This window comes from Tachypleus tridentatus, chromosome 9 (genome assembly GCF_004210375.1).
Source record: "Tachypleus tridentatus isolate NWPU-2018 chromosome 9, ASM421037v1, whole genome shotgun sequence".
NCBI lineage: Eukaryota > Metazoa > Arthropoda > Merostomata > Xiphosura > Limulidae > Tachypleus > Tachypleus tridentatus.
In genome coordinates, this window is record NC_134833.1 from 145,889,657 (window position 1) to 145,916,125 (window position 26,469).

Consider the following 26,469-nt stretch of genomic DNA (forward strand, 5'->3'; position numbering starts at 1 on the left):
TTATAACAAAGCCTCAACGGGCTATCTGCTGAGTCCACCGAGGGGAATCGAACCCCTGATTTTATCGTTGTAACTAGGTAGACTTACCGATGTACCAGTGGGGGACAAGAATTATTTGGTAGGGGAAGGAGGATGGATTATTAAAGCTCCTGATTAGCTACTCTTTCACAGAAGACAAATACAATTATAGTTGATCAAATAACCCCTTATCATTCCATCTGGCATTGCCTTATATCACTTAAGGAACACGGATAGTTTGTAAGTTTGAAATGTCTATTATTTGTATTTTCTGTTAACAAGGAACGACTATTTATTTCCCTGAAAGGGGACCGAACGCCGCCTGAAGGGGTCATTTGTAACCACTCGCACTGCTAAACAGTAAAATGTTGTTTTTCTGTCAGTCAGTAGGCACTACACATACGTTACATAAGAGACGCGTATCGTTGCATTTTGTGAAGTTCTGACGTCACTACAACGTAGGCATGATATGAATCACGAGAAGAATTATGTATTCTGTAGACTACAACAGAGCTTGACATATGTCAAAAGCAAGAAAAAATTTTACTCTTAATTTTGGTTTTATCTACTCTCGAAACAACACTTTGGGGACCCTACTGGAGTGCGTATAATATATTCTGTTAACTGGGGGCTTAGTCGCTCTGGATGCTACGTTCGTTTCTGTAGAGCTCACGTTTATTTTTGATCGCTGAAGGAGATTAAGGGTAAGTATCAAGAGTAAAGAGAAAAACAAGTCCAGTCTTGTTGAGTGAGATTGAAACATTGGATGAAAAAGACTGGTCAGTTACACTATATTGTCAATAGTATGTGGGCACCATTTCTAATTGGCAGGTTTGGCTATTTCAGCTAACAGGTGCATAGAATCAAGCATACAGCCATGCAATCTCCATAGACAAACATTGGCAGTAGAATGGGTCGTATTGAAGAGCTTTCAATACTTTCAATGTGGTACTGTCATAGGATCTCCTTTCCAACAAGTCAGTTCGTCAAATTTCTTCCCTGCTAGAGCTGTCCCATAAGTGCTATTATTGTGAAGCGGAAACGTCTAGGAGCAACAAAGCTCAGCCACGAAGCAGTAGGCTACACAAGCTCACCGAACGGGACCGCCGAGTGCTGAAGTGCATACAAATCGTCTATCCACAGTTGCAACATTTACTACCGAGTTCCAAACTGCCTCTGGAAGCAATGTCAGCACAACAACTGTTCGTCGGGAACTTCATGAAGTGGGTTTCCATGGCCGAACAGCCACACATAAGCCTAAGACTATCATGCGCAATGCCAAGCATTAGCTGTAGTGATGTAAAGCACACTGCCATTGGACTCTGGAACAGTAGAAACACGTTCTCTGGAGTGATGAATCACGCTTCACTGTCTGGCAATCTGACGGACGAATCTGGGTTTGGCGAATACCAGGAGAAAGCTACCTCCCTGAATGCATAGTGCCAACTGTAAAGTTTTATGGAGGAGGAATAATGGTCTGGGGCTATTTTTCATAGTTTGGGCCTAGGCTCTCTGTTCTGGTGAAGGGAAATTTAATGATATAGCATACAGTGAAATTCTAGAGAACTGCGTACTTCCAACTTTGTGGCAACAGTTTGGGTAAAGAATTGTTTTGTTTCAGCATGACTATGTCCCCGTGCACAAAGCGAGATTTATAAAGACATGGTTTGCCGAGGTTGGTGTGGAAGAACATGACTAGTCTTCACAGAGCCCTGAACTCAACCCCATCGAAAACCTTTGTGATGAATAGGAATTCCTACTACGACCCAGCCATCCTTGCCCGACATCCCGACCTCACTAATGCTCTCTTAGCTAAATATGAGCGAATCCTTGCAGCCATGTTCCAAAGTTTAGTGAAAACCCTTCCCAGAAGAGTGGAGTTTCTTATAGCAGCACGGGGGGACCAACTCCATATTTATTCCATGGTTTTTAATGAGATGTTCAACAAGCACATGTGGGTGTGATGGTCAGGTGTCCACATACTATTGGCCATGTAGTATATCATGAACACGTCAAACTAAGATCATCCTGACTGTATCCCTGATATAAAACTCGTGGGAGTGTACGTTAAGATGTATTGTTGTCTTCAGTGTGTAGACATACTTATGTTTATAATATATACAATGTTAGACAGTGATGAACTATTTTCACGTCTTGTCACAAACACGAGCAGTGATATCGTCACGTTACTTTCAGACATTACCAGCGACAGCTGGACAAATAGTTGAGTAAAGTGTTTGGTAAAGTAAATAGTTGAGTAAAGTAAACTGTGTAGTATAGTAAACAGTTCAGTAAAGAAAACTGTGTAGTATAGTAAACAGTTAAGTAAAGTAAACTGTGTAGTATAGTAAACAGTTGAGTAAAGTAAACTGTGTAGTATAGTAAACAGTTGAGTAAAGAAAACTGTGTAGTATAGTAAACAGTTCAGTAAAGTAAACTGTGTAGTATAGTAAACAGTTGAGTAAAGTAAACTGTGTAGTATAGTAAACAGTTGAGTAAAGTAAACTGTGTAGTATGGTAAACAGTTCAGTAAAGTAAACTGTGTAGTATAGTAAACAGTTGAGTAAAGTAAACTGTGTAGTATAGTAAACAGTTGAGTAAAGTAAACTGTGTAGTATAGTAAACAGTTGAGTAAAGAAAACTGTGTAGTATAGTAAACAGTTGAGTAAAGTAAACTGTGTAGTATAGTAAACAGTTCAGTAAAGAAAACTGTGTAGTATAGTAAACAGTTGAGTAAAGTAAACTGTGTAGTATAGTAAACAGTTCAGTAAAGAAAACTGTGTAGTATAGTAAACAGTTCAGTAAAGAAAACTGTGTAGTATAGTAAACAGTTCAGTAAAGAAAACTGTGTAGTATAGTAAACAGTTCAGTAAAGAAAACTGTGTAGTATAGTAAACAGTTAAGTAAAGTAAACTGTTTAGTAAAGTAAACTGTTTGGTATAGTAAACCGTTGAGTAAAGTAAACTGTGTAGTATAGTAAACAGTTCAGTAAAGAAAACTGTGTAGTATAGTAAACAGTTCAGTAAAGAAACAGTTGAGTAAAGTGTAGTATAGTAAACAGTTCAGTAAAGAAAACTGTGTACTATAGTAAACAGTTCAGTAAAGTAAACTGTTTACTAAAGTAAACTGTGTAGTATAGTAAACAGTTGAGTAGAGTAAACTGTTTGGTAAAGTATACTGTGTAGTATAGTAAACAGTTGAGTAAAGTAAACTGTGTAGTATAGTAAACAGTTGAGTAAAGTAAACTGTGTAGTATAGTAAACAGTTGAGTAAAGTAAACTGTGTAGTATAGTAAACTGTTCAGTAAAGAAAACTGTGTAGTATAGTAAACAGTTGAGTAAAGTAAACTGTGTAAAAACTGTGTAGTATAGTAAAAACTGTTCAGTAAAGAAAACTGTGTAGTATAGTAAACAGTTGAGTAAAGTAAACTGTGTAGTATAGTAAACTGTTCAGTAAAGAAAACTGTGTAGTATAGTAAACAGTTGAGTAAAGTAAACTGTGTAGTATAGTAAACTGTTCAGTAAAGAAAACTGTGTAGTATAGTAAACAGTTGAGTAAAGTAAACTGTGTAGTATAGTAAACTGTTCAGTAAAGTAAACTGTGTAGTATAGTAAACAGTTGAGTAAAGTAAACTGTGTAGTATAGTAAACAGTTGAGTGAAATAAACTGTGTAGTATAGTAAACTGTTCAGTAAAGTAAACTGTGTAGTATAGTAAACAGTTGAGTGAAATAAACTGTGTAGTATAGTAAACTGTTCAGTAAAGTAAACTGTGTAGTATAGTAAACAGTTGAGTGAAGTAAACTGTGTAGTATAGTAAACAGTTGAGTAAAGTAAACTGTAGTATAGTAAACAGTTGTTCAGTAAAGTAAAGTAAACTGTTTAGTAGTAAAGTAAACTGTGTGTAGTAAACAGTTCAGTAAACAGTTTAGTATAGTAAACTGTTTAGTAAACCAGTAAACCTGTTATGTAATAGTAAACAGTTGAGTATAGTAAACAGTTGAGTAAAGTAAACTGTTTAGTAAAGTAAACTGTGTAGTATAGTAAACAGTTGAGTAAAGTAAACTGTGTAGTATAGTAAACAGTTGAGTAAAGTAAACTGTGTAGTATAGTAAACAGTTGAGTAAAGTAAACTGTTTAGTATAGTAAACTGTTTAGTAAAGTAAACTGTGTAGTATAGTAAACAGTTGAGTAAAGTAAACTGTTTAGTAAAGTAAACTGTGTAGTATAGTAAACAGTTGAGTAAACTGTTTAGTAAAGTAAACTGTGTAGTATAGTAAACAGTTGAGTAAAGTAAACTGTTTAGTAAAGTAAACTGTGTAGTATAGTAAACAGTTGAGTAAAGTAAACTGTGTAGTATAGTAAACAGTTGAGTAAAGTAAACTGTTTAGTAAAGTAAACTGTGTAGTATAGTAAACAGTTGAGTAAAGTAAACTGTGTAGTATAGTAAACAGTTGAGTAAAGTAAACTGTTTAGTAAAGTAAACTGTTTAGTATAGTAAACTGTTTAGTAAAGTAAACTGTGTAGTATAGTAAACAGTTGAGTAAAGTAAACTGTGTAGTATAGTAAACAGTTGAGTAAAGTAAACTGTTTAGTAAAGTAAACTGTTTAGTAAAGTAAACTGTGTAGTATAGTAAACTGTTTAGTAAAGTAAACTGTGTAGTATAGTAAACAGTTGAGTAAAGTAAACTGTGTAGTATAGTAAACAGTTGAGTAAAGTAAACTGTTTAGTATAGTAAACTGTGTAGTATAGTAAACAGTTGAGTAAAGTAAACTGTTTAGTAAAGTAAACTGTGTAGTATAGTAAACAGTTGAGTAAAGTAAACTGTGTAGTATAGTAAACAGTTGAGTAAAGTAAAGTAAACAGTTGAGTAAAGAAAACTGTGTAGTATAGTAAACAGTTGAGGAAAGTAAACTGTTTAGTAAAGTAAACTGTGTAGTATAGTAAACTGTGTAGTATAGTAAACAGTTGAGGAAAGTAAACTGTTTAGTATAGTAAACAGTTCAGTAAAGAAAACTGTGTAGTATAGTAAACAGTTGAGTAAAGTAAACTGTGTAGTATAGTAAACAGTTGAGGAAAGTAAACAGTTCAGTAAAGTAAACTGTGTAGTATAGTAAACAGTTGAGTAAAAACATTTGAGCAAAGTGTAGTATAGTAAACAGTAAACTGTGTAGTATAGTAAACAGTTGAGTAAAGTAAACTGTGTAGTATAGTAAACAGTTCAGTAAAAGAAAACTGTGTAGTATAGTAAACAGTTGAGTAAAGTAAACTGTGTAGTATAGTAAACAGTTGAGGAAAGTAAACAGTTCAGTAAAGTAAACTGTGTAGTATAGTAAACAGTTGAGTGAAATAAACTGTGTAGTATAGTAAACAGTTGAGTAAAGTAAACTGTGTAGTATAGTAAACAGTTCAGTAAAGAAAACTGTGTAGTATAGTAAACAGTTGAGTAAAGTAAACTGTGTAGTATAGTAAACAGTTGAGGAAAGTAAACAGTTCAGTAAAGAAAACTGTGTAGTATAGTAAACAGTTCAGTAAAGAAAACTGTGTAGTATAGTAAACAGTTGAGTAAAGTAAACAGTTAAGTAAACTGTGTAGTATAGTAAACAGTTGAGGAAAGTAAACAGTTCAGTAAAGAAAACTGTGTAGTATAGTAAACAGTTGAGTGAAGTAAACTCTGTAGTATAGTAAACAGTTGAGTAAAGTAAACTGTGTAGTATAGTAAACAGTTGAGTAAAGTAAACTGTTTAGTAAAGTACACTGTGTAGTATAGTAAACTGTGTAGTATAGTAAACAGTTGAGTAAAGAAAACTGTGTAGTATAGTAAACAGTTCAGTAAAGAAAACTGTGTAGTATAGTAAACAGTTCAGTAAAGAAAACTGTTTAGTAAAGTACACTGTGTAGTATAGTAAACTGTGTAGTATAGTAAACAGTTGAGTAAAGAAAACTGTGTAGTATAGTAAACAGTTCAGTAAAGAAAACTGTGTAGTATAGTAAACAGTTCAGTAAAGAAAACTGTTTAGTAAAATAAGAGGTTGAGTAAAGTAAACTGTTTAGTAAACAGTTGAGTAAAGTGAACTGTTTAGTGAAGTAAACAGTTTAGCTTCTCCAGCTGTAACAGTTGTTTTTTCGTATCTGAATAATTATCGATTATAAAAAAATCCTACATTGATCGTAGTAGAGTAATTATACTGGTGTCATTAACCAAGCTATCACCAGCAATCTATAATTATACTGGTGTCATTAACCAAGCTATCACCAGCAATCTATAATTATACTGGTGTCATTAACCAATCTATCACCAGCAATCTATAATTATACTGGTGTCATTAACCAAGCTATCACCAGCAATCTATAATTATACTGGTGTCATTAACCAAGCTATCACCAGCAATCTATAATTATACTGGTGTCATTAACCAAGCTATCACCAGCAACCTATAATTATACTGGTGTCATTAACCAAGCTATCACCAGCAATCTATAATTATACTGATGTCATTAACCAAGCTATCACCAGCAATCTATAATTATACTGGTGTCATTAACCAAGCTATCACTAGCAATCTATAATTATACTGGTGTCATTAACCAAGCTATCACCAGCAATCTATAATTATACTGGTGTCATTAACCAAGCTATCACCAGCAAGCTATAATTATACTGGTGTCATTAACCAAGCTATCACCAGCAATCTATAATTATACTGGTGTCATTAACCAAGCTATCACCAGCAACCTATAATTATACTGGTGTCACAACCAAGCTATCACCAGCAATCTATAATTATACTGATGTCATTAACTGCTTATCACCAGCAATCTATAATTATACTGGTGTCATTAACTGCTATCACCAGCAATCTATAATTATACTGGTGTCATTAACCGAGCTATCACCAGCAATCTATAATTATACTGGTGTCATTAACTGAGCTATCACCAGCAATCTATAATTATACTGGTGTCATTAACTGCTATCACCAGCAATCTATAATTATACTGGTGTCATTAACCAAGCTATCACCAGCAATCTATAATTATACTGGTGTCATTAACCAGCTTATCACCAGCGGTCTCTAATTATACTGGTGTCATTAACCAAGCTATCACCAGCAGTCTCTAATTATACTGGTGTCATTAACCAAGCTATCACCAGCAGTTTCTAATTATACTGGTGTCATTAACCAAGCTATCACCAACAGTCTCTAATTATACTGATGTCATTAACCAAGCTATCACCAGCAATCTATAATTATACTGGTGTCATTAACTAAGCTATCACCAGCAGTCACTAATTATACTGGTGTCATTAACCAAGCTATCACCAGCAGTCACTAATTATACTGGTGTCATTAACGAAGCTATCACCAGCAGTCACTAATTATACTGGTGTCATTAACTGCTTATCACCAGCAGTCAGTAATTATACTGGTGTCATTAACCAAGTTATCTCAAGCAATCTATAATTATACTGGTGTCATTAACCAAGCCATCACCAACAGTCTCTAATTATACTGGTGTCATTAACCAAGCTATCACCAACAGTCTATAATTATACTGGCGTCATTAACCAAGCTATCACCAGCAGTCACTAATTATACTGATGTCATTGACCAAGCTATCACCAGCAGTCACTAATTATACTGGTGTCATTAACCAAGCTGTCACCAGCAGTCTATAATTATACTGGTGTCATTAACTGCTATCACTAGCAATCTATAATTATACTGGTGTCATTAACCAAGCTATCACCAGCAGTCTGTAATTATACTGGTGTCATTAACCAAGCTATCACCAGCAGTCTCTAATTATACTGGTGTCATTAACCAAGCTATCACCAGCAGTTTCTAATTATACTGGTGTCATTAACCAAGCTATCACCAACAGTCTCTAATTATACTGATGTCATTAACCAAGCTATCACCAGCAATCTATAATTATACTGGTGTCATTAACTGCTATCACCAGCAGTCACTAATTATACTGGTGTCATTAACTAAGCTATCACCAGCAGTCACTAATTATACTGGTGTCATTAACGAAGCTATCACCAGCAGTCACTAATTATACTGGTGTCATTAACCAAGCTATCACCAGCAGTCAGTAATTATACTGGTGTCATTAACCAAGTTATCTCAAGCAATCTATAATTATACTGGTGTCATTAACCAAGCCATCACCAACAGTCTCTAATTATACTGGTGTCATTAACCAAGCTATCACCAACAGTCTATAATTATACTGGCGTCATTAACCAAGCTATCACCAGCAGTCACTAATTATACTGATGTCATTGACCAAGCTATCACCAGCAGTCACTAATTATACTGGTGTCATTAACTAAGCTGTCACCAGCAGTCTATAATTATACTGGTGTCATTAACCAAGCTATCACTAGCAATCTATAATTATACTGGTGTCATTAACCAAGCTATCACCAGCAGTCTGTAATTATACTGGTGTCATTAACCAAGCTATCACCAGCAGTCTGTAATTATACTGGTGTCATTAACCAAGCTATCACCAGCAGTCTATAATTATACTGATTTCATTAACCAAGCTATCACCAGCAGTCTCTAATTATACTGGTGTCATTAACCAAGCTATCACCAGCAGTCTCTAATTATACTGGTGTCATTAACCAAGCTATCACCAGCAGTCTATAAATATACTGATGTTTAATAACAAAACTGTTACTGTTGGTTTCTAGTTAGAGTGATGTCATCACTGGTATTTTCTTAAGGCATCGCTAAGTATTTGGATGTCTTGCATGATTAATTGTAACAATAAACAGAGAAAAATGCTGTACAAACAAATATGCTTTTCAAGGTAAAAATATTGAGAAAATAACATTTAAAGGAAACACGTCAACAAACGTGTTGTCCTGCAAGTAATCTGATAGTGCAGTGTAAGGGAACATATCTTTGATAATGTTTATAGACAGCACAACAATATCTTAATAAACGCTGAGAACCGTGTCAAAGTACAATTAACCTATTAACTAATAAGTGACGTTACCAAAGATCAAATAAATACAGAGGCATCACTTAGGATGTTACTTTACAGAAACACACCGGGAGACTTCAGTTATGTGTTTAGATTGAACAAATAGAGGGTCTCGGAGTGAGAGGAGGTTACCGAAGTTATAAACTAAAATCGAAGAAATGTCTCATATATGTTGAACTAAATAAGCAGACGTCAGAGAGCTTGTAAGGAGACATATAAACTTAGATGTTGAGCCTGAAGACCTCGATTAATGAAACGACTCCATAATCGGACCATGGTGGAGGTAATACTGTACATGTGTAGAGTAGAGGTCATGTGGTCAGTTAAATCAACCAAGCTCGTGTTAAAAAGAGGGATTACTAATTAACTGGAGAACATAGGAGTTCGTAAACAAAGTTTGACAGTTTAATGGTGTGTAGGTAAGAGTTTCTTCACGAAACAAACTCAGAGCAATAGTAAACAGAAAACCAGCTGTCTCTTTGAGCAGGCCGATAATCACCCTTCTACTAATATAAAAGGGTTTGCAAAATAAGCCCAGAGAGAGTTAGTTAGTTAGTCAGACAGCTCAGAATCTTAACGGAAGAACAGGAAGGTGTCTTCACACCCAAACTCTTTGTAAGTATTATTAATACCATTATTCCTCAACATCGGTCACCCTGGTAACAGAAGTAACTAATTGTCTTTACTGAACCTTAGCAAGCTAGGCTGTATATGTGTGTGATGTGTAATTTTTGAAAGTATAAATAAAGTGTTTTATTGGACGTCTCGGGTTCGAGTTTTGTTTTTTTTGGACTGTAAAGTTTATGTGCTTCACTCACCACGACATCCACACTTAAAAACAAATTTTGCACGTGACAGTGGGTAGTATTAGTCAAGCTTCTATGTAGCAGATATATGTTGAACTCTAGTTTCATTTTATAGTTTCTATGTAGCGGATATAATTTGTTGAATTCTAGTTTTGTTTTATTGTTTCACCGCAACAGATATATTCTGTTGAATTCTAGTTTTATTTTATGGTTTCTGTATAGCAGATATAATTTGTTGAATTTTAGTTTTATTCTATTGTTTCTGTGTAGCAGGTATAATCTATTGAATTTTAGTTTTATTTTATAGTTTCTGTGTAGCAGGTATAATCTGTTGAATTTTAATTTTTTTTTATAGTTTCTGTGTAGCAGATATAATCTGTTGAATTTTAGTTTTATTTTATAGTTTTTGTGTAGCAGGTATAATTATTGAATTCTAGTTTTATTTTATGGTTTCTGTGTAGCAGATATAATTTGTTGAATTCTAGTTTCGTGTTATTGTTTCCATTTAACAGATATAATCTGTTTAATTCTACTTGTGGTTCATTTTTTCTCTTTGCCACGGCATGGTCAGGTGGTTGGAGTGGGGCGCCCAACTCGTAATCTGAGGGTCGCGGATTCGAATCCCCGTAACACCAAACATGCTCGCCCTTTCAGCCATAGGGGCGTTATAATTTGACATCAATTCAACTATTCATTGCTAAAAAAGTAGCTCAAGAGTTGGCGGTGAGTGGTGATGACAGTTGCCTTCCCTCCAGTTTTATACTACTAAATTAGGGATGGCTTGCGCAGATAGCCCTCATATAGCTTTGTACGAAGTCCAGAACAAACAAACACATCATTGTTTCTTTGTAGCAAATATAACATGTTTAATTATAGTTGTGTTTCATTGCTTCTTTATAGCAGATGTGTTGAATTCCACATTTGGTTTTGTGGCTTTACTTTGATAACTATAATCTTGTGGTCTCTTCCTACGTTATTAACCCTAATTCTGTGAAACTGGACACCTCTGTTATTAGCCCTACTTGGACCAAAGTAGTGAAGTTTCTATTGCGAAGTTACAAGAGTATTGCTTGTAACAGCTATAAATCGTTATTCAAGTATAATATGCTGTAAGTTTTCAACGTTGAATATTGCCGTTTATGGAGAATTCTGTTTGACATATTGCTCAACGAGGCATTTGAAATCTGTTTCATTTTATTTTAGCATCCATACCCATCTGAAGACCAGAAGAAACAGTTATCCCGGGATACAGGACTAACCATTCTACAGGTCAACAACTGGTAAGTAGATTTTTAATCCAGAAACGTTCAGGAGACTTGGATCTTGTCATCCGTCTAGCCCAGGACGCCTGGAATTGTCAGTATAATAACCCTAAAATTGTTTCTATGACAATAGGATGAGTAGAACATATATTTACAGACTTTTCTTGCCAACGTTTGTATTATCTTACAATTCCCAACAACACATATTATTGATGAAAAATTATACTTTAAGATATTGTAAAGATATCTGTGGGTGAAGACATTACGTCGATGTCTCTTCGAATGTTTCAACCATCCCATACAAAATATTCTGTCTTTTATTCAGCGGTGGGATAGCAGTAAGTTTATGGAGTTATAAAGCCAAAATTTGGGATTAGGTTCCCTGCGAATGTCACAACATACTACTAAGTGTGACTTTCCTCTCTCTTCTGATTTTAGTACTTTTCTTCCAATAACAAATTGGCTCATTAAACTTCCATCTAAGCATTTCTAGATAAATATATATATATATATATCATTCTGCCAGTTTACTTATATTTAGCTGCATTTGAGTCCTTTTACGATAAAGGTGAATAGCTTATAGCTGTTCCCTAGACCTTCTCGGATAAGTTTATTAAATCATACCAACATATGACCACAAACACAGACACTTCTACTCCAGAGGCCTTTTCGGAGACATTTTATGGACTAGAACAAAACTAAAGACACTGATACTCCAAAGGCCTATCCGGAAAAGATTTCAGAACTAAACTAAACCAAATCATAACATAAACTTAAAAACACGTTAGCCTAAAAGTTTTCCCAAAGAGGTTTTTCACAACTGAACCAAACCAGAACATAAGTGTAAAGACAATGTTACTCCAAAGGCCTTCCAAAAAAAGGTTTTTGGAACTAAACCAAACAGCAGGAGAACAACATACTTCTTTTGTTTAACAGTATTTTAATTATTTGGAATATCTGTGTGTGTGAATAATATATGTATTACACCAAATGATTTATAATGTGCCAGAAATCATGATAACCACCCGTATAACCGTTTCATGGATTCTTGACCAATTATGGAATATTTGTAAGACGGGCTTTACCTCTCATAAGCTGTCATGCATTACGGAAACACGAGACACAAAAATATACAAAACTGTATATATTTTTATAATAAACAAGCCTAGTGGGTAGTACAGCTGAATATCCACTAGACAAGAGTCTGTCTTCTCAGTACCAGTTGTTAATGTTTCGGCTCCGGTGAGTTTATCATCTCAGTTCCAGTTGTTAATGTTTCGGCCCCGGTGAGTTTATCATCTCAGTATCAGTTGTTAATGTTTCGGCCCTGGTGAGCTTATCTTCTCAGTACCAGTTGTTAATGTTTCGGCCCTAGTTAGTTTATCATCTCAGTTCCAGTTGTTAATGTTTCGGCCCTAGTTAGTTTATCATCTCAGTTCCAGTTGTTAATGTTTCGGCCCTGGTGAGTTTATCTTCTCAGTACCAGTTGTTAATGTTTCGGCCCTGGTGAGCTTATCTTCTCAGTACCAGTTGTTAATGTTTCGGCCCTGGTGAGCTTATCTTCTCAGTACCAGTTGTTAATGTTTCGGCCCTAGTTAGTTTATCATCTCAGTTCCAGTTGTTAATGTTTCGGCCCTGGTGAGCTTATCTTCTCAGTACCAGTTGTTAATGTTTCGGCCCTAGTTAGTTTATCATCTCAGTTCCAGTTGTTAATGTTTCGGCCCTGGTGAGTTTATCATCTCAGTACCAGTTGTTAATGTTTCGGCCCCGGTGAGTTTATCATCTCAGTACCAGTTGTTAATGTTTCGGCCCCGGTGAGTTTATCATCTCAGTTCCAGTTGTTAATGTTTCGGCCCCGGTGAGTTTATCATCTCAGTTCCAGTTGTTAATGTTTCGGCCCTGGTGAGTTTATCATCTCAGTACCAGTTGTTAATGTTTCGGCCCCGGTGAGTTTATCATCTCAGTTCCAGTTGTTAATGTTTCGGCCCCGGTGAGTTTATCATCTCAGTTCCAGTTGTTAATGTTTCGGCCCCGGTGAGTTTATCATCTCAGTTCCAGTTGTTAATGTTTCGGCCCTGGTGAGTTTATCATCTCAGTTCCAGTTGTTAATGTTTCGGCCCTGGTGAGTTTATCTTCTCAGTACCAGTTGTTAATGTTTCGGCCCCGGTGAGTTTATCATCTCAGTTCCAGTTGTTAATGTTTCGGCCCCGGTGAGTTTATCATCTCAGTTCCAGTTGTTAATGTTTCGGCCCCGGTGAGTTTATCATCTCAGTTCCAGTTGTTAATGTTTCGGCCCTGATTAGTTTATTATCTCAGTACCGGTTGTTAATGTTTCGGCCCTGGTGAGTTTATCATCTCAGTATCAGTTGTTAATGTTTCGGCCCTGGTGAGCTTATCTTCTCAGTACCAGTTGTTAATGTTTCGGCCCCGGTGAGTTTATCATCTCAGTTCCAGTTGTTAATGTTTCGGCCCTGGTGAGCTTATCTTCTCAGTACCAGTTGTTAATGTTTCGGCCCCGGTGAGTTTATCATCTCAGTTCCAGTTGTTAATGTTTCGGCCCCGGTGAGTTTATCATCTCAGTTCCAGTTGTTAATGTTTCGGCCCTAGTTAGTTTATCATCTCAGTTCCAGTTGTTAATGTTTCGGCCCTGGTGAGCTTATCTTCTCAGTACCAGTTGTTAATGTTTCGGCCCTAGTTAGTTTATCATCTCAGTTCCAGTTGTTAATGTTTCGGCCCTGGTGAGTTTATCATCTCAGTACCAGTTGTTAATGTTTCGGCCCTGGTGAGTTTATCATCTCAGTACCAGTTGTTAATGTTTCGGCCCCGGTGAGTTTATCATCTCAGTTCCAGTTGTTAATGTTTCGGCCCCGGTGAGTTTATCATCTCAGTTCCAGTTGTTAATGTTTCGGCCCTGGTGAGTTTATCATCTCAGTACCAGTTGTTAATGTTTCGGCCCCGGTGAGTTTATCATCTCAGTTCCAGTTGTTAATGTTTCGGCCCCGGTGAGTTTATCATCTCAGTTCCAGTTGTTAATGTTTCGGCCCTGATTAGTTTATCATCTCAGTACCGGTTGTTAATGATTCGGCCCTGGTGAGTTTATCATCTCAGTATCAGTTGTTAATGTTTCGGCCCTGGTGAGTTTATCATCTCAGTACCGGTTGTTAATGTTTCGGCCCTGGTGAGTTTATCATCCCAGTACCAGTTGTTAATGTTTCGGCCCTGGTGAGTTTATCATCTCAGTTCCAGTTGTTAATGTTTCGGCCCTGGTGAGCTTATCTTCTCAGTACCAGTTGTTAATGTTTCGGCCCCGGTGAGTTTATCATCTCAGTTCCAGTTGTTAATGTTTCGGCCCTGGTGAGTTTATCATCTCAGTTCCAGTTGTTAATGTTTCGGCCCTGGTGAGTTTATCATCTCAGTACCAGTTGTTAATGTTTCGGCCCTGGTGAGTTTATCATCTCAGTTCCAGTTGTTAATGTTTCGGCCCCGGTGAGTTTATCATCTCAGTTCCAGTTGTTAATGTTTCGGCCCTGGTGAGTTTATCATCTCAGTTCCAGTTGTTAATGTTTCGGCCCTGATTAGTTTATTATCTCAGTACCGGTTGTTAATGTTTCGGCCCTGGTGAGTTTATCATCTCAGTATCAGTTGTTAATGTTTCGGCCCTGGTGAGTTTATCTTCTCAGTACCAGTTGTTAATGTTTCGGCCCCGGTGAGTTTATCATCTCAGTTCCAGTTGTTAATGTTTCGGCCCTGGTGAGTTTATCTTCTCAGTACCAGTTGTTAATGTTTCGGCCCCGGTGAGTTTATCATCTCAGTTCCAGTTGTTAATGTTTCGGCCCCGGTGAGTTTATCATCTCAGTTCCAGTTGTTAATGTTTCGGCCCCGGTGAGTTTATCATCTCAGTTCCAGTTGTTAATGTTTCGGCCCTGATTAGTTTATTATCTCAGTACCGGTTGTTAATGATTCGGCCCTGGTGAGTTTATCATCTCAGTATCAGTTGTTAATGTTTCGGCCCTGGTGAGTTTATCATCTCAGTACCGGTTGTTAATGTTTCGGCCCTGGTGAGTTTATCATCCCAGTACCGGTTGTTAATGTTTCGGCCCTAGTTAGTTTATCATTTCAGTACCAGTTGTTAATGTTTCGGCCCTAGTTAGTTTATCATTTCAGTACCAGTTGTTAATGTTTCGGCCCTAGTTAGTTTATCATTTCAGTACCAGTTGTTAATGTTTCGGCCCTAGTTAGTTTATCATTTCAGTACCAGTTGTTAATGTTTCGGCCCTGGTGAGTTTATCATCTCAGTACCAGTTAATGTTTCGGCCCTGGTGAGTTTATCATCTCAGTACCGGTTGTTAATGTTTCGGCCCTAGTTAGTTTATCATTTCAGTACCAGTTGTTAATGTTTTGGCCCTAGTTAGTTTATCATTTCAGTACCAGTTGTTAATGTTTCGGCCCTGGTGAGTTTATCATCTCAGTACCAGTTAATGTTTCGGCCCTGGTGAGTTTATCATCTCAGTAACAGTTGTTAATATTTCGCCTCTGGAACTGATCTCGGGTTGTTCTGTTTCTTCATTTTTCAAGCTTAGCAGCATACCTACAACTGAACGCAACTATTCATAGAAAGCACCTATTTGTGAATGTTCCATAATAGAATATGGTTGTAGTACAATTATAGCTTTTAGTAGAGCAGATTAACCAACTTCAGAATAAAATCTGGTTGTGTTACTAGAGTCACTATTTTGATGGTGAACCCTGCTACGTAGGAGTTGTCACTGAATTTTGCCATTTTAAAGTTATAGGTTACATATCATTGTGTCTTCTGTCAAAGTAAAGAAGATTAGTAACCCTGCAATGTATTAAATATAAAAACTACAGTCTTTGGTTCAATGTTTTCTCAATTTAAAAGATCGTGTAGTTATGGTTCATCAATTTATTTTATTATCTTTATGAACTAAAATCAGTAACAACTCATATATTTGGTGGTAATAAAACATTACTAAAGCAGTACTATTTTGTAAAATAATAAAAAATTATTACTAAAGTGTATGATTTTATAAAATTTGCAAAGTTACAAAAACTGTCTATGCTCTGTTCATCATTCTTGCAGTCTTGGCCAAAATATTTATTTATTTTGTAACAAAAAATATCACTATTATTAAGATGAAATACCAATACTACCAATACATTTAGTGCAGTCAATCATCTACATATGTATATTATACAGATAACATATGTGTTTGTTTAATGTAACCTGCATTTATATAATGAACAGGTTCTATAGATATCATGAACGATTTATTAGAACAGTAAACAATTTTATCAGACATCTGTGTAATTCAGGGTTTCACCTATCACAGCAAAACATATTTTATGACAAATATAATGGCAAATTATTATAAATAGTGTTTGTAATCTTTTATCACTTAGTTGGTCTTTTTCGTACTCCAATAACCTCTTTAAAGTGTCATAGCATTCTGTCAATGAGGCTATCAATGTAATTTTCTGTGGATTAATCCAACTTGTGACTAGAAGGAGCTGCAACTCAGCCACAGTAGCTGCTTTATGGTCGTGATTTGAATTTTTCAGCTAAGTTTTGTCAACAGTTCTCAATGAATTAAAAACAACAAACTTTGCTAGCCATAGCAATCATCCAGTAGGAACCCCTGCACTATAGTCTCCAAAGGATGCCACCTAATGCTAAGTTTAATACTCTCCTGCATATCACCTCCTGCATGTTTCTTCATCTTTTCTCCAGGCAAATGACGAAAGCGAATTTTACCATCAGCTACAACAGGCCAGAAACAGGACTCACCTAAAAAATGACTTATTGCCAGTAGACATTCCTGTCCTATAGTTCCAAAGGATTCCACTTCACTCTGATTGGCTGCCTTATATGAGAGACCCAGCATGGCCAGGTGGGTTAAGGCGTTTGATTCGTAATCTTAGGATCGCGGGTTCGAATCCTCATCGCACCAAACATGCTCACCCTTTCAGCCATAGGGGCATTATAATGTGATGGTCACTCCCACTATTCATTGGTAAAAGCGTAGCCCAAGTGTTGGCACTGGGCAGTGATGACTAGCTGCCTCCCCTTTAGTCTTACACTGCTAAATTAGGGATGGCTAATGCAGATAATTCTCATGTAGCTGTATGCAAAATTCAAAAACAAACAAGCCTCATGTTAGAGGAAGAGGGGTAATGTCATCAAAGATGATGAGGTAATAGTATCTCGTTTTTCTACCAGAGGACGTGTTATTAGCATTGCATTGCAAGGCCACCATGACAGGTTATCATGATTCAGTATATAGCACTAGACATTGGTCTTTAAGGACGCATTGCAAGGCCACCATGGTGGACAGCCATAATGCCATGGTATTTAAACTATAATTCCAAACCAGACAGATCATTATATAATAGCACCATGAGGTAGAGGATGACTCAATATCTGTCTCAATAATAATTTATTTATGAAATTGTCCTAAAAAGGATACTTGAACCTGATTCATTGGTTAATTAAGTCATCATGAAAAAGGACATGAATAAAAACTTTGTTTGTGTAAAATGAATATTAATAGGAGTTTATTATTATAGAAACTGTTGTTTTTTGTTACAAATAGAATTATTATCAAAAGTTTAAGCACTTGGTATGTGGACTAACTATGTAGTATTGTAAAATATATTTTTTCATTCTAGACATATGATTTTCTCTGCCACCAACCTCATATCTAATGCTCTAATTTACAGTACATTGCAATGCATCACAGATCAAAAGGTCAAGTCATAACTGCCCTTTTATCATTCTTGATCTTAAAAGAGTCATACTTAATTATTTGGTTTGTGAAGGGTTGCTGTGAATGACGTCATTATGTCCAAAGTGCTGTCACAGTCCTTTTTTATTATGTGTGAAGTAATGTTAGACAGACATCCAATTGTTAGTCTTATGTACTTATTATAAAAACAACACGTAGAGACTTGTATGTATGTTCTGTAGTAGACAATCTGAAGTTATGGTATTTTAAGTAGTAACATAGGGCTACACATGATTTGTGAAACATTGTCCTACAGAACACTGAATGAAGTTATGTATTCATACTTTTAGAAGATTTATTTACGTTTGGAGGTGATCAATGCTTATATGGATAAAGGATGGATGAGTAGTAAGTCACTGATTTATTATATTTAGTTGTAACAAATTGTATTAGTAAAGATGTTAACATAATAGTATTAACATGATTAAAACTAGCCATTAATCATGTGTGGAAGTACTGTCATATATATATGTTAAAATAATGGTAATGAAATATACGCATATGTGAAAGGCCTCTTTTGTAAAACATGAGATAAAAGAATGTGTAATTTACATAACTGTATCAAGTCAAATAAGTAAATGTAGTAAAATGTAGGAATACGTTTTAATTATTGAATGATATTGCTCCTTTTAGAATGATTTAAAGTTAGTATCATGTGTTGTATGCATCAGATTGAGTAAGATATAGTATTTTTATGATAGGAAATGCAATAATTTAGTACTGAAAATCTTTAATCACTTGATTAATTAATTTTTGTTATTGTGTCATTCTATTTACGACTATTGAAATGGTAAATAAATTTAATTAATTTGATTAGAAGCATCTTCTTATGGTAAATTAATTATAACTGAGTTAATTAATTAGCATTACACATACTTTTCAGTATGAATTGATTTTAGGATGGATAATTATAAACGTAATTCGTGTTAATCGTCCCTTTTATGATGACTTGATTAACTAATGAATTAGGATTAAGCGTCCTTTTCGGGACAGTTTCATAAATAAATTGTTATTGAAATGTGCATGAACCATCTCCTGATTGTGATACTATAACGTAATCATCTACTATGGTCGTCAGTCTGATTTATAAATATAATTTCAACACTTTTACATTCTAACTGCCTGTCATGGCTGCCTAGCAACGCGCTCCTAACAATAATGCCCCTCTGATGGCAAAACTTTATGCTCTTTCATCATCTTCGATGAAGACTTATGGATGTGGCACCCTCTGATGATAGTACTTTAAAAACTGATAGTGTCATCTTTGATGACATCACCCATTTTCCCCTCTACCTTGAAGCAGCTAATCACCATCAAGTACCATCCTATAAATGCAGTAGTGCGAGAGTTACTGGTGTGACCAATGTCCTAACCAGAAATATGCATGCTGATTGTTTCCAGATAACATTCTGACAACAGTGAATTGTGTTTAATATCGTTTTGCAGATAGCCCTTGTTACAAAATACCTTTGTTTGGCCAGTTTCTCATTCAGTATTGTTCTATATACCCAGATACCCATGCAATTGTGGTTGTAAGATGTTATAGGACTTCTTTTGACCTTGTTGTGTTAACCTGATCAAAACAGGGTCATCTCATGCAGTAGTTTTTCAGCTTCTTCCAGTAGAATTTCCAGGAACAACATTTCCTGTAGTCTGATGACGTGTTAAGATTCTGGATACAGTACACTGAGAAAATCCCACTGTTCTGGCATGTCTGTTTGCTTCATACCATTTCTGGACAGTCGAACATTTTGATGACCTGTAATTTTTGGCAGGCCATGAAGCATCACTTCACTCCGAGTATGAAGAAATTGTGTGAAAAAAACAATAATACCAAAAGCAAATTCTTTTATACAAAACAAGTTTTTCTATATGTATTTTGGCAAACAAATGTGTAAAACAATTTATGGAAACCAGAATAACAATTTGTACCTGTTTACCCAATCGTACACTACATTTGTTCGTTCTCGGGAATGTACTCATTAGCCACCTCGTGCATCTAAACAATAACATCAACATAGTAAGCAGTACGACTACATGTAAATGTATGTTTCACAAAGTATAATACAAATATGATCAGTAAACCAGGAGATTTAAATCAAGTGTATTTAATAAGGCAGTTAGTGGGGGTCCCTAAGAGGACATGAACCCCCTCTTTAAAAAAAATCAACTTCTTTATTGTGTTTAGGTGTATCTTTATTTATTAATCTATCAGAAATGGAAGATTCCAACCTCTCAATCCCAATGACTCACCAGTGTAAAAATAGTATTGCAAATCTTATTTTGTTCGTAGTTGTAAAGCAAAACCGTAGAATAAATAAGTTAAATAACTAATGTACATAGGAACTAGTTAACATCTGTTTACAGTGTAGTTATCAGGACACACAAGATTGGGATAAATAATTAATGTACATAGGAACTAGTTAACATATGTTTACAGTGTAGTTGTAAGGACACAAATGATTGGGGTAGATAATTAACGTACATAGGAACTACTTAACGTATGTTAAAACTAGGGTACGTAATTAATTTACATAAGAACTACTTAACATCTGTTAACAGTATAGCTATAAGAACACACAAGACTGGAGTAAGTAATTAATGTATATAGAAACTATTTAACGTGTGTTTAGGGTATAGCTATCAGGACACACAAGACTGGAGTAGATATTTAATGTACATAGGAACTACTTAACGTATGTTTACAGTATAGCTATCAGGACACACAAGACTGTAGTACATAATTAATGTACATAGGAACTACTTAACGTATGTTTACAGTATAGCTATCAGGACACACAAGACTGGAGTACATAATTAATGTACATAAGAACTACTTAACATCTGTTTACAGTATAGCTATCAGGACACACAAGACTGGAGTACATAACTAATGTACATAGGAACTACTTAACATCTGTTTATAGTTTAGTTTTCAGGATTTGCTTTGAGAAAAAACAACTAAAGTTTTGAAAACATCCTTAGATTACGATAATGAATCACGTCTTTAAGCTGATGATAATCTCAATCCCTAGGGTTTTAGCGACTTTAGCAGAATTGTTTCTAGAGAGACTGTTTTAATCCTCGACTAAGAATTATCTTAACTATATATGCTAAGCATAAAAGTTAATTCTTTGATAGATTGTTCAGGCGGAAGACTTTCGAAACGTCGTCCTTTACAGGTGTGTCACCACAACAGACAGTTGTCGTCCGTTCTACAAAGTTTCGTCATAAAAGTTAATTTTCAGAAGATCAGTGAACTGAGCTGTGCCTTTAGCAATATCTATTAATCATGTAGTAAGTGTTTGTCAGTGAACTGAGTTGTGCCTTCAGCAATATCTATTAATCATGTAGTAAGTGTTTGTCAGTGAACTGAGCTGTGCCTTTAGCAATATCTATTAATCATGTAGTAAGTGTTTGTCAGTGAACTGAGCTGTGCCTTCAGCAATATCTATTAATCATGTAGTAAGTGTTTGTCAGTGAACTGAGCTGTGCCTTCAGCAATATCTATTAATCATGTAGTAAGTGTTTGTCAGTGAACTGAGCTGTGCCTTCAGCAATATCTATTAATCATGTTGTAAGTGTTTGTTAGAGAGCAAATCTATGTTAGATAGGTGCCTTCAGAATCGCAGGTTAGTGAACTGAGAGCAAGTGTTTAATCATGTAGTGGGATGGTGGTGGTGGGGCAATATGTGTGTGCAAGATATGGAGCAAGTGTTAGGATTAGTGGGATGGTGGTGGTGGGGGTGTGTGTGTGCAAGATATGGAGCAAGTGTTAATTAATGGGATGGTGGTGGTGGGGGGGGGTGTGTACAAGATATGGAGCAAGTGTTAATTAGTGGGATGGTGGTGGTGGGGGTGTGTGTGCAAGATATGGAGCAAGTGTTAATTAGTGGGATGGTGGTGGTGGGGGTATGTGTGTGCAAGATATGGAGCAAGTGTTAATTAGTGGGATGGTGGTGGTGGGGGTATGTGTGTGCAAGATATGGAGCAAGTGTTAATTAGTGGGATGGTGGTGGTGGGTGTGTGTGTGTGCAAGATATGGAGCAAGTGTTAATTAGGAGGAATTGTTAGTTACGGAGCAAATCTTAACCAGGGGAAAAATGATAGTTAGGAAGCAAGTGTTAACTGTGGGGTAAGCGTTAGTTACAGGACGAGGTATGCATGTTTACTGTTGTTTATAAGACTCATTGGATAACCAGACAATATAACAATTTCACTTTTATATTGATTTATACTGGACATTATCAGAACTGTGGTAATTAACCAATGGAGGTTCAGTTTATTTTCTGAGAACCTTCTCAGTAAATATTTCTTATCGATAATTTGATTCTAACTTTACTGCTTTCATTTATATATATGAATTCTTAACTCAGACAATTTCTGTGGTTCATATCGAACTCTACAGACTTACAACACTAAAATTGGAGGTTCGATTCCCTTCAGTGGGCTTAGCAGATAGGCCGATGCGGTTTTGCTATTAAAAAAAAACCCACACACACATTGAACTTTTACGTTTATATTTGTATTTGAAGTAAAGACGTTTAGAGCAGTGTGTGTTTAAATTAGGAAAGTTGAAGTCTAGGCACGGACTGCAATGTTACGTGGTTGATAGTTTTAGGAATTCTGACGATCCGTTAGGTGTAGTCCTAATTTATTCCTGATAAAGAAAGTTCCAACTTTCGAAAACGCTCTGCGTATAAGATTAGGTAGTTTGGTTTCGGGTTATAGGGTCACATATTTTTATTGTTTTGTTTTGCACCCTAGGGTTATGTACTTTTTCTTTATTTTTGCATTTATGTTGTTTAATAAGGTTACGCATTTTTGTCTTTATTGTTGTTTTTATTTAGGGTTATAGGGTTAATTTTTCGTCTATATTGTTGTTTTCGTTTTTGGTTTCCTGTTCTTAGTTTTTACTTAAGATTATAAGCTCGCGTATTTTTGTCTTTATTGTTATTTTGCTGTTGTCATATAGAAAATTTGTTTCATTGTTGCCAGACAGTTAAAAAATGGAAGAAAAACTGACACACTTTGAGAGCCTATCCCACAATGTATTTTCACTGTCGTCTGTGGCTCTATAGTCAGTTTCACTAACTATACAGTTGCCAGTTTCCATGATCCCTTCTTAGCGTACATACGATGTTCGTTACGATTTTTGTGCCAATTTATGTGAAAACTGGAATCGTCTAAAATTCTTTAAGCATCCGAAGTGTTCTACGAAATCTTACGTTTTTCAAGAATTCGTTTCGAGACAAAACTTAGTGACTTCGGGTAATGATAATTCAGTCGGCAAATAAACATAAATATAGGAAAGAAACACGTTTAAAACATTTTTTTATTATTCAGTGACAGTAAAATTAACATTTTCGAGCTGTTTATCGAGAATGCGAGACTGTGAAACATTTTCTAAGTTTCTAAAAGTCTTAACGTAGAAGTGCTCTGTTTAATAGGACACTAAGATAATTGTCAACACGATTCACGTCAGCGAGTATTGAATTGAGTGGGTAACTAGAGCGTTAAAACGGTTTAAAGAATGGGAGAGAAATTCGGAATTACAGTATTGAGCTGGTCAATTGGTCATTTTGTTCTTTTTAAATAGCTTAGTGACAATTCTGCGTTTATAGTGTCGTGGATGTTTGAATACTTGCTAGTTTAATGGACACACTTAGAGATGCAGCTTAATCAAAGATTTTAAAACCAATGGGCTTGGGCATTAGTTCCCGAGTATGTTCTTCATATCCAATCTTGCGCGAGCCTTGGAATTTAAAGTGGGTCATTATTGTTCGTGACTAGAAAGAGAACAGTTTTCAAACGACTGGATTAGTAACAGGATAAAATCAATACAGTGAGAATTGCTAGCCTGTTATCTGAATATTATACACTTGGATTAAGAATTCAGCGTCTTTTTCTTTGGTGGAATTATTGAATTCTTTTACTGACACCAGGTGGACAAGTCTATTGGTAACGATGATATAAAACAGTATGTATAGGCTTCAAAATAAACGATTTGAAATAATTCATTTACAATAAATACATCATTTAAAGAACCACACTTGGTGACATGACTAACTGTGATGTTTCAGTCATATTTCTTCTGGTCTTCATTTAGTAGTATCACCTTTTTTTTTTTTTACGAGTAAACCGGAGTGACATGAGAGAATGAATAAGTTTGGTTCCTAAGTGTTTACAATTATTCGAATGAAATTTCGATCATTAGAATTATCTATACCAATTTAAATGTGGAAAATTAATAATTAAATCGTGTATGAACGACAACAAAACACATACGTTTACACACAAATATTTTCTGTATTTAAGAAGTCAACTGGCATTTCTGTGCATCCCATTCAAGCATTGAGACATCAATACTTACTACGCAGGCGTTAACTTCCAGCTGGATCACTAAGTTACGTCTGTGACAATGAAGATACAAAGATAACATTTTGTTTTCTTCATCGCAGTTAAACGTGGCGTACATTGATTTACACCATTCTGTTCCTCCGTATTTTTCAGTTAACAAAAATTTTAGTCGGTACTTCTACACCGTAAGCCTTTTAATATATTTCATCTAAAGTAGAAGTGAATAAAAACTCTATAACCCGAGTGCTTTCGACAGGTGGGCCTTTCTTCTTCAGAGACAAACTTGTAATGGAGATAATGATTAGTAAATATATTGTAATGGGAGTTGTGAAACGAATACAATGTTCTATTATCTTTGTTTGTTTTTTACTTTCGCGCAAACCTACTCAAGGGTTATCTGTGCTAGCCGTTTGTAATTTTTCAGTGTAAGCCTAGAGGGAAGGTAGCTAGTCATCACCACCCACCCCCAACTCTTGGGCTACTCTTTTCCCAACGAATAGTGGGATTGACCATAACATTATAACGCCCCCACGGCTGAAAGGGCGAACATGTTTGATGCGACGGAGACTCAAACCCTCGACTCTGAGATTACGAGTCGAACGCCTTAACCCACCTGGACATGCCGAGCCGTTGTTAAGTATGTAACACATATACTATCTGGACTTCCCACCTTCCTCCAGAAAACTGGCATGGTAGCAAAGAGAAGAAGTATCATAAATATTCCCCTGGTGTGAAATGGGTGGAAAAATTTAGACTGTGTTGAGTATTGGTGTGCCACAGGGATAGGTGTTATATTTGAACAACAACGAACAGTGTCTACATAGATTTGTAGATCCAAAGTTGAGAAAAATATTACGATTGTTATATGATTTTACTTCTGTCAATTTGTTTTCAGTTGAAAAATAACATTAATTACTTCAGATTAATGAAAGAAATCGATTACTGAAATTATAGATGAGAGCTGAAATAGGAATTATTATTTTCAATCAATGTTATATTTTGAAAGTAACCGATAAAACTTTGTATAGCGTTTACAGATCGCAAATATGTGTGTATTAGGTATTACTGGGAATTTGAGAAATTATACAAATTTTCAGGCCTCTTTTACTGATTTTTATTTTCAAACATTATATGTTGGTTTTATCCAATAGATGGCGCGGTTTTTCTGAGTAATCTCTTGGTATATTTGTCATGTTTTAAGAAGTAAGGAATTTCATAGAATGTCTTCAAGTCATCTGAAATTAATTATTTATGTAAAGGTTCATCAACGCCAGAAGAAGGATAGTTCAACCGATGCTTGATCACTCTAATAGAGCAGGTAGGTGATGTGATAACGATTTGTGGATAGATAGGCCTAACTTCGCATAACACCACAGCGTTTTATCTGCAAATGGTTATTTTATATTAATACTTTAATTATCTAGCGATATAGCATTTGAGTGGGTTATGTTTATTTAATTATTTTACGACGTTTCGACCACTCGTGTGGCCATCATCAGAAGACGTACAACAGCTTAAGACTCGCCAATGCATGTTTGTTTGGTGCTTGGAATATTCGCAAAAACCCATTTGACATCCACCCCATTCTTTACACTTATGGTAGCTATAACCATGAGCCACGACACCTAGATTTTTTTATAACAACGTTTTACGACAACAATAAATATAAAGTTAAAGATGTTCTCTCATACAAGGTTAAATAAAGTGTCCTAACATTCTGAAGCATTCTAAGCACCCTTAACAATCATCACATAATGTACAGTTTTGGCGTAGTCTGCATGGATACAGAGAAACACAAAACCTAACCCTAGAAATAACATAAAAAGTTCCGACAAACTGCACTGCAACCTGAGTTTGGAAATTTTGAAAGACTTGTTCCACTTTGTAATAGAAATATATTTCACTTCTCAAGGTAAAACTTAGGAACAAATAGGTGGTCTAGACATGGGTAGTCGACTGGATTCTTAGAATTGTTTATCAATCAAATAATAAGTCAGGCCATAAACACAGGTGTACACACAACACCCAAACATTCTAATAAGTGTCTTACCATATGTTAACTATGTAATCTAAAACATCATAAACATTTGTAAACAAATATACAAAAACACACAAAGCAATAGCAAAGTTACTTTTATTTTAAATCAGGCACTAAAATCAAAGGTCATCTAAAAAAGGTTTATTTTGGCAACTTCAAAAATAGAAATATCTATAA

General features: G+C 35.5%; 1 protein-coding gene across 2 annotated transcripts in view; it reads left to right on the plus strand.

The window, feature by feature from the left end:
- LOC143226605 (homeobox protein Meis1-like) overlaps positions 1–26,469 on the plus strand; it is a 97,386-nt gene that overhangs the window by 63,194 nt on the left and 7,723 nt on the right. For both annotated transcript variants that reach the window (XM_076457801.1, XM_076457802.1), the window contains 2 exons: positions 11,033–11,109; positions 25,514–25,572. In XM_076457801.1, coding sequence (XP_076313916.1) covers positions 11,033–11,109; positions 25,514–25,572 — 136 coding nt within the window. The remainder of the gene's footprint in view (positions 1–11,032; positions 11,110–25,513; positions 25,573–26,469) is intronic.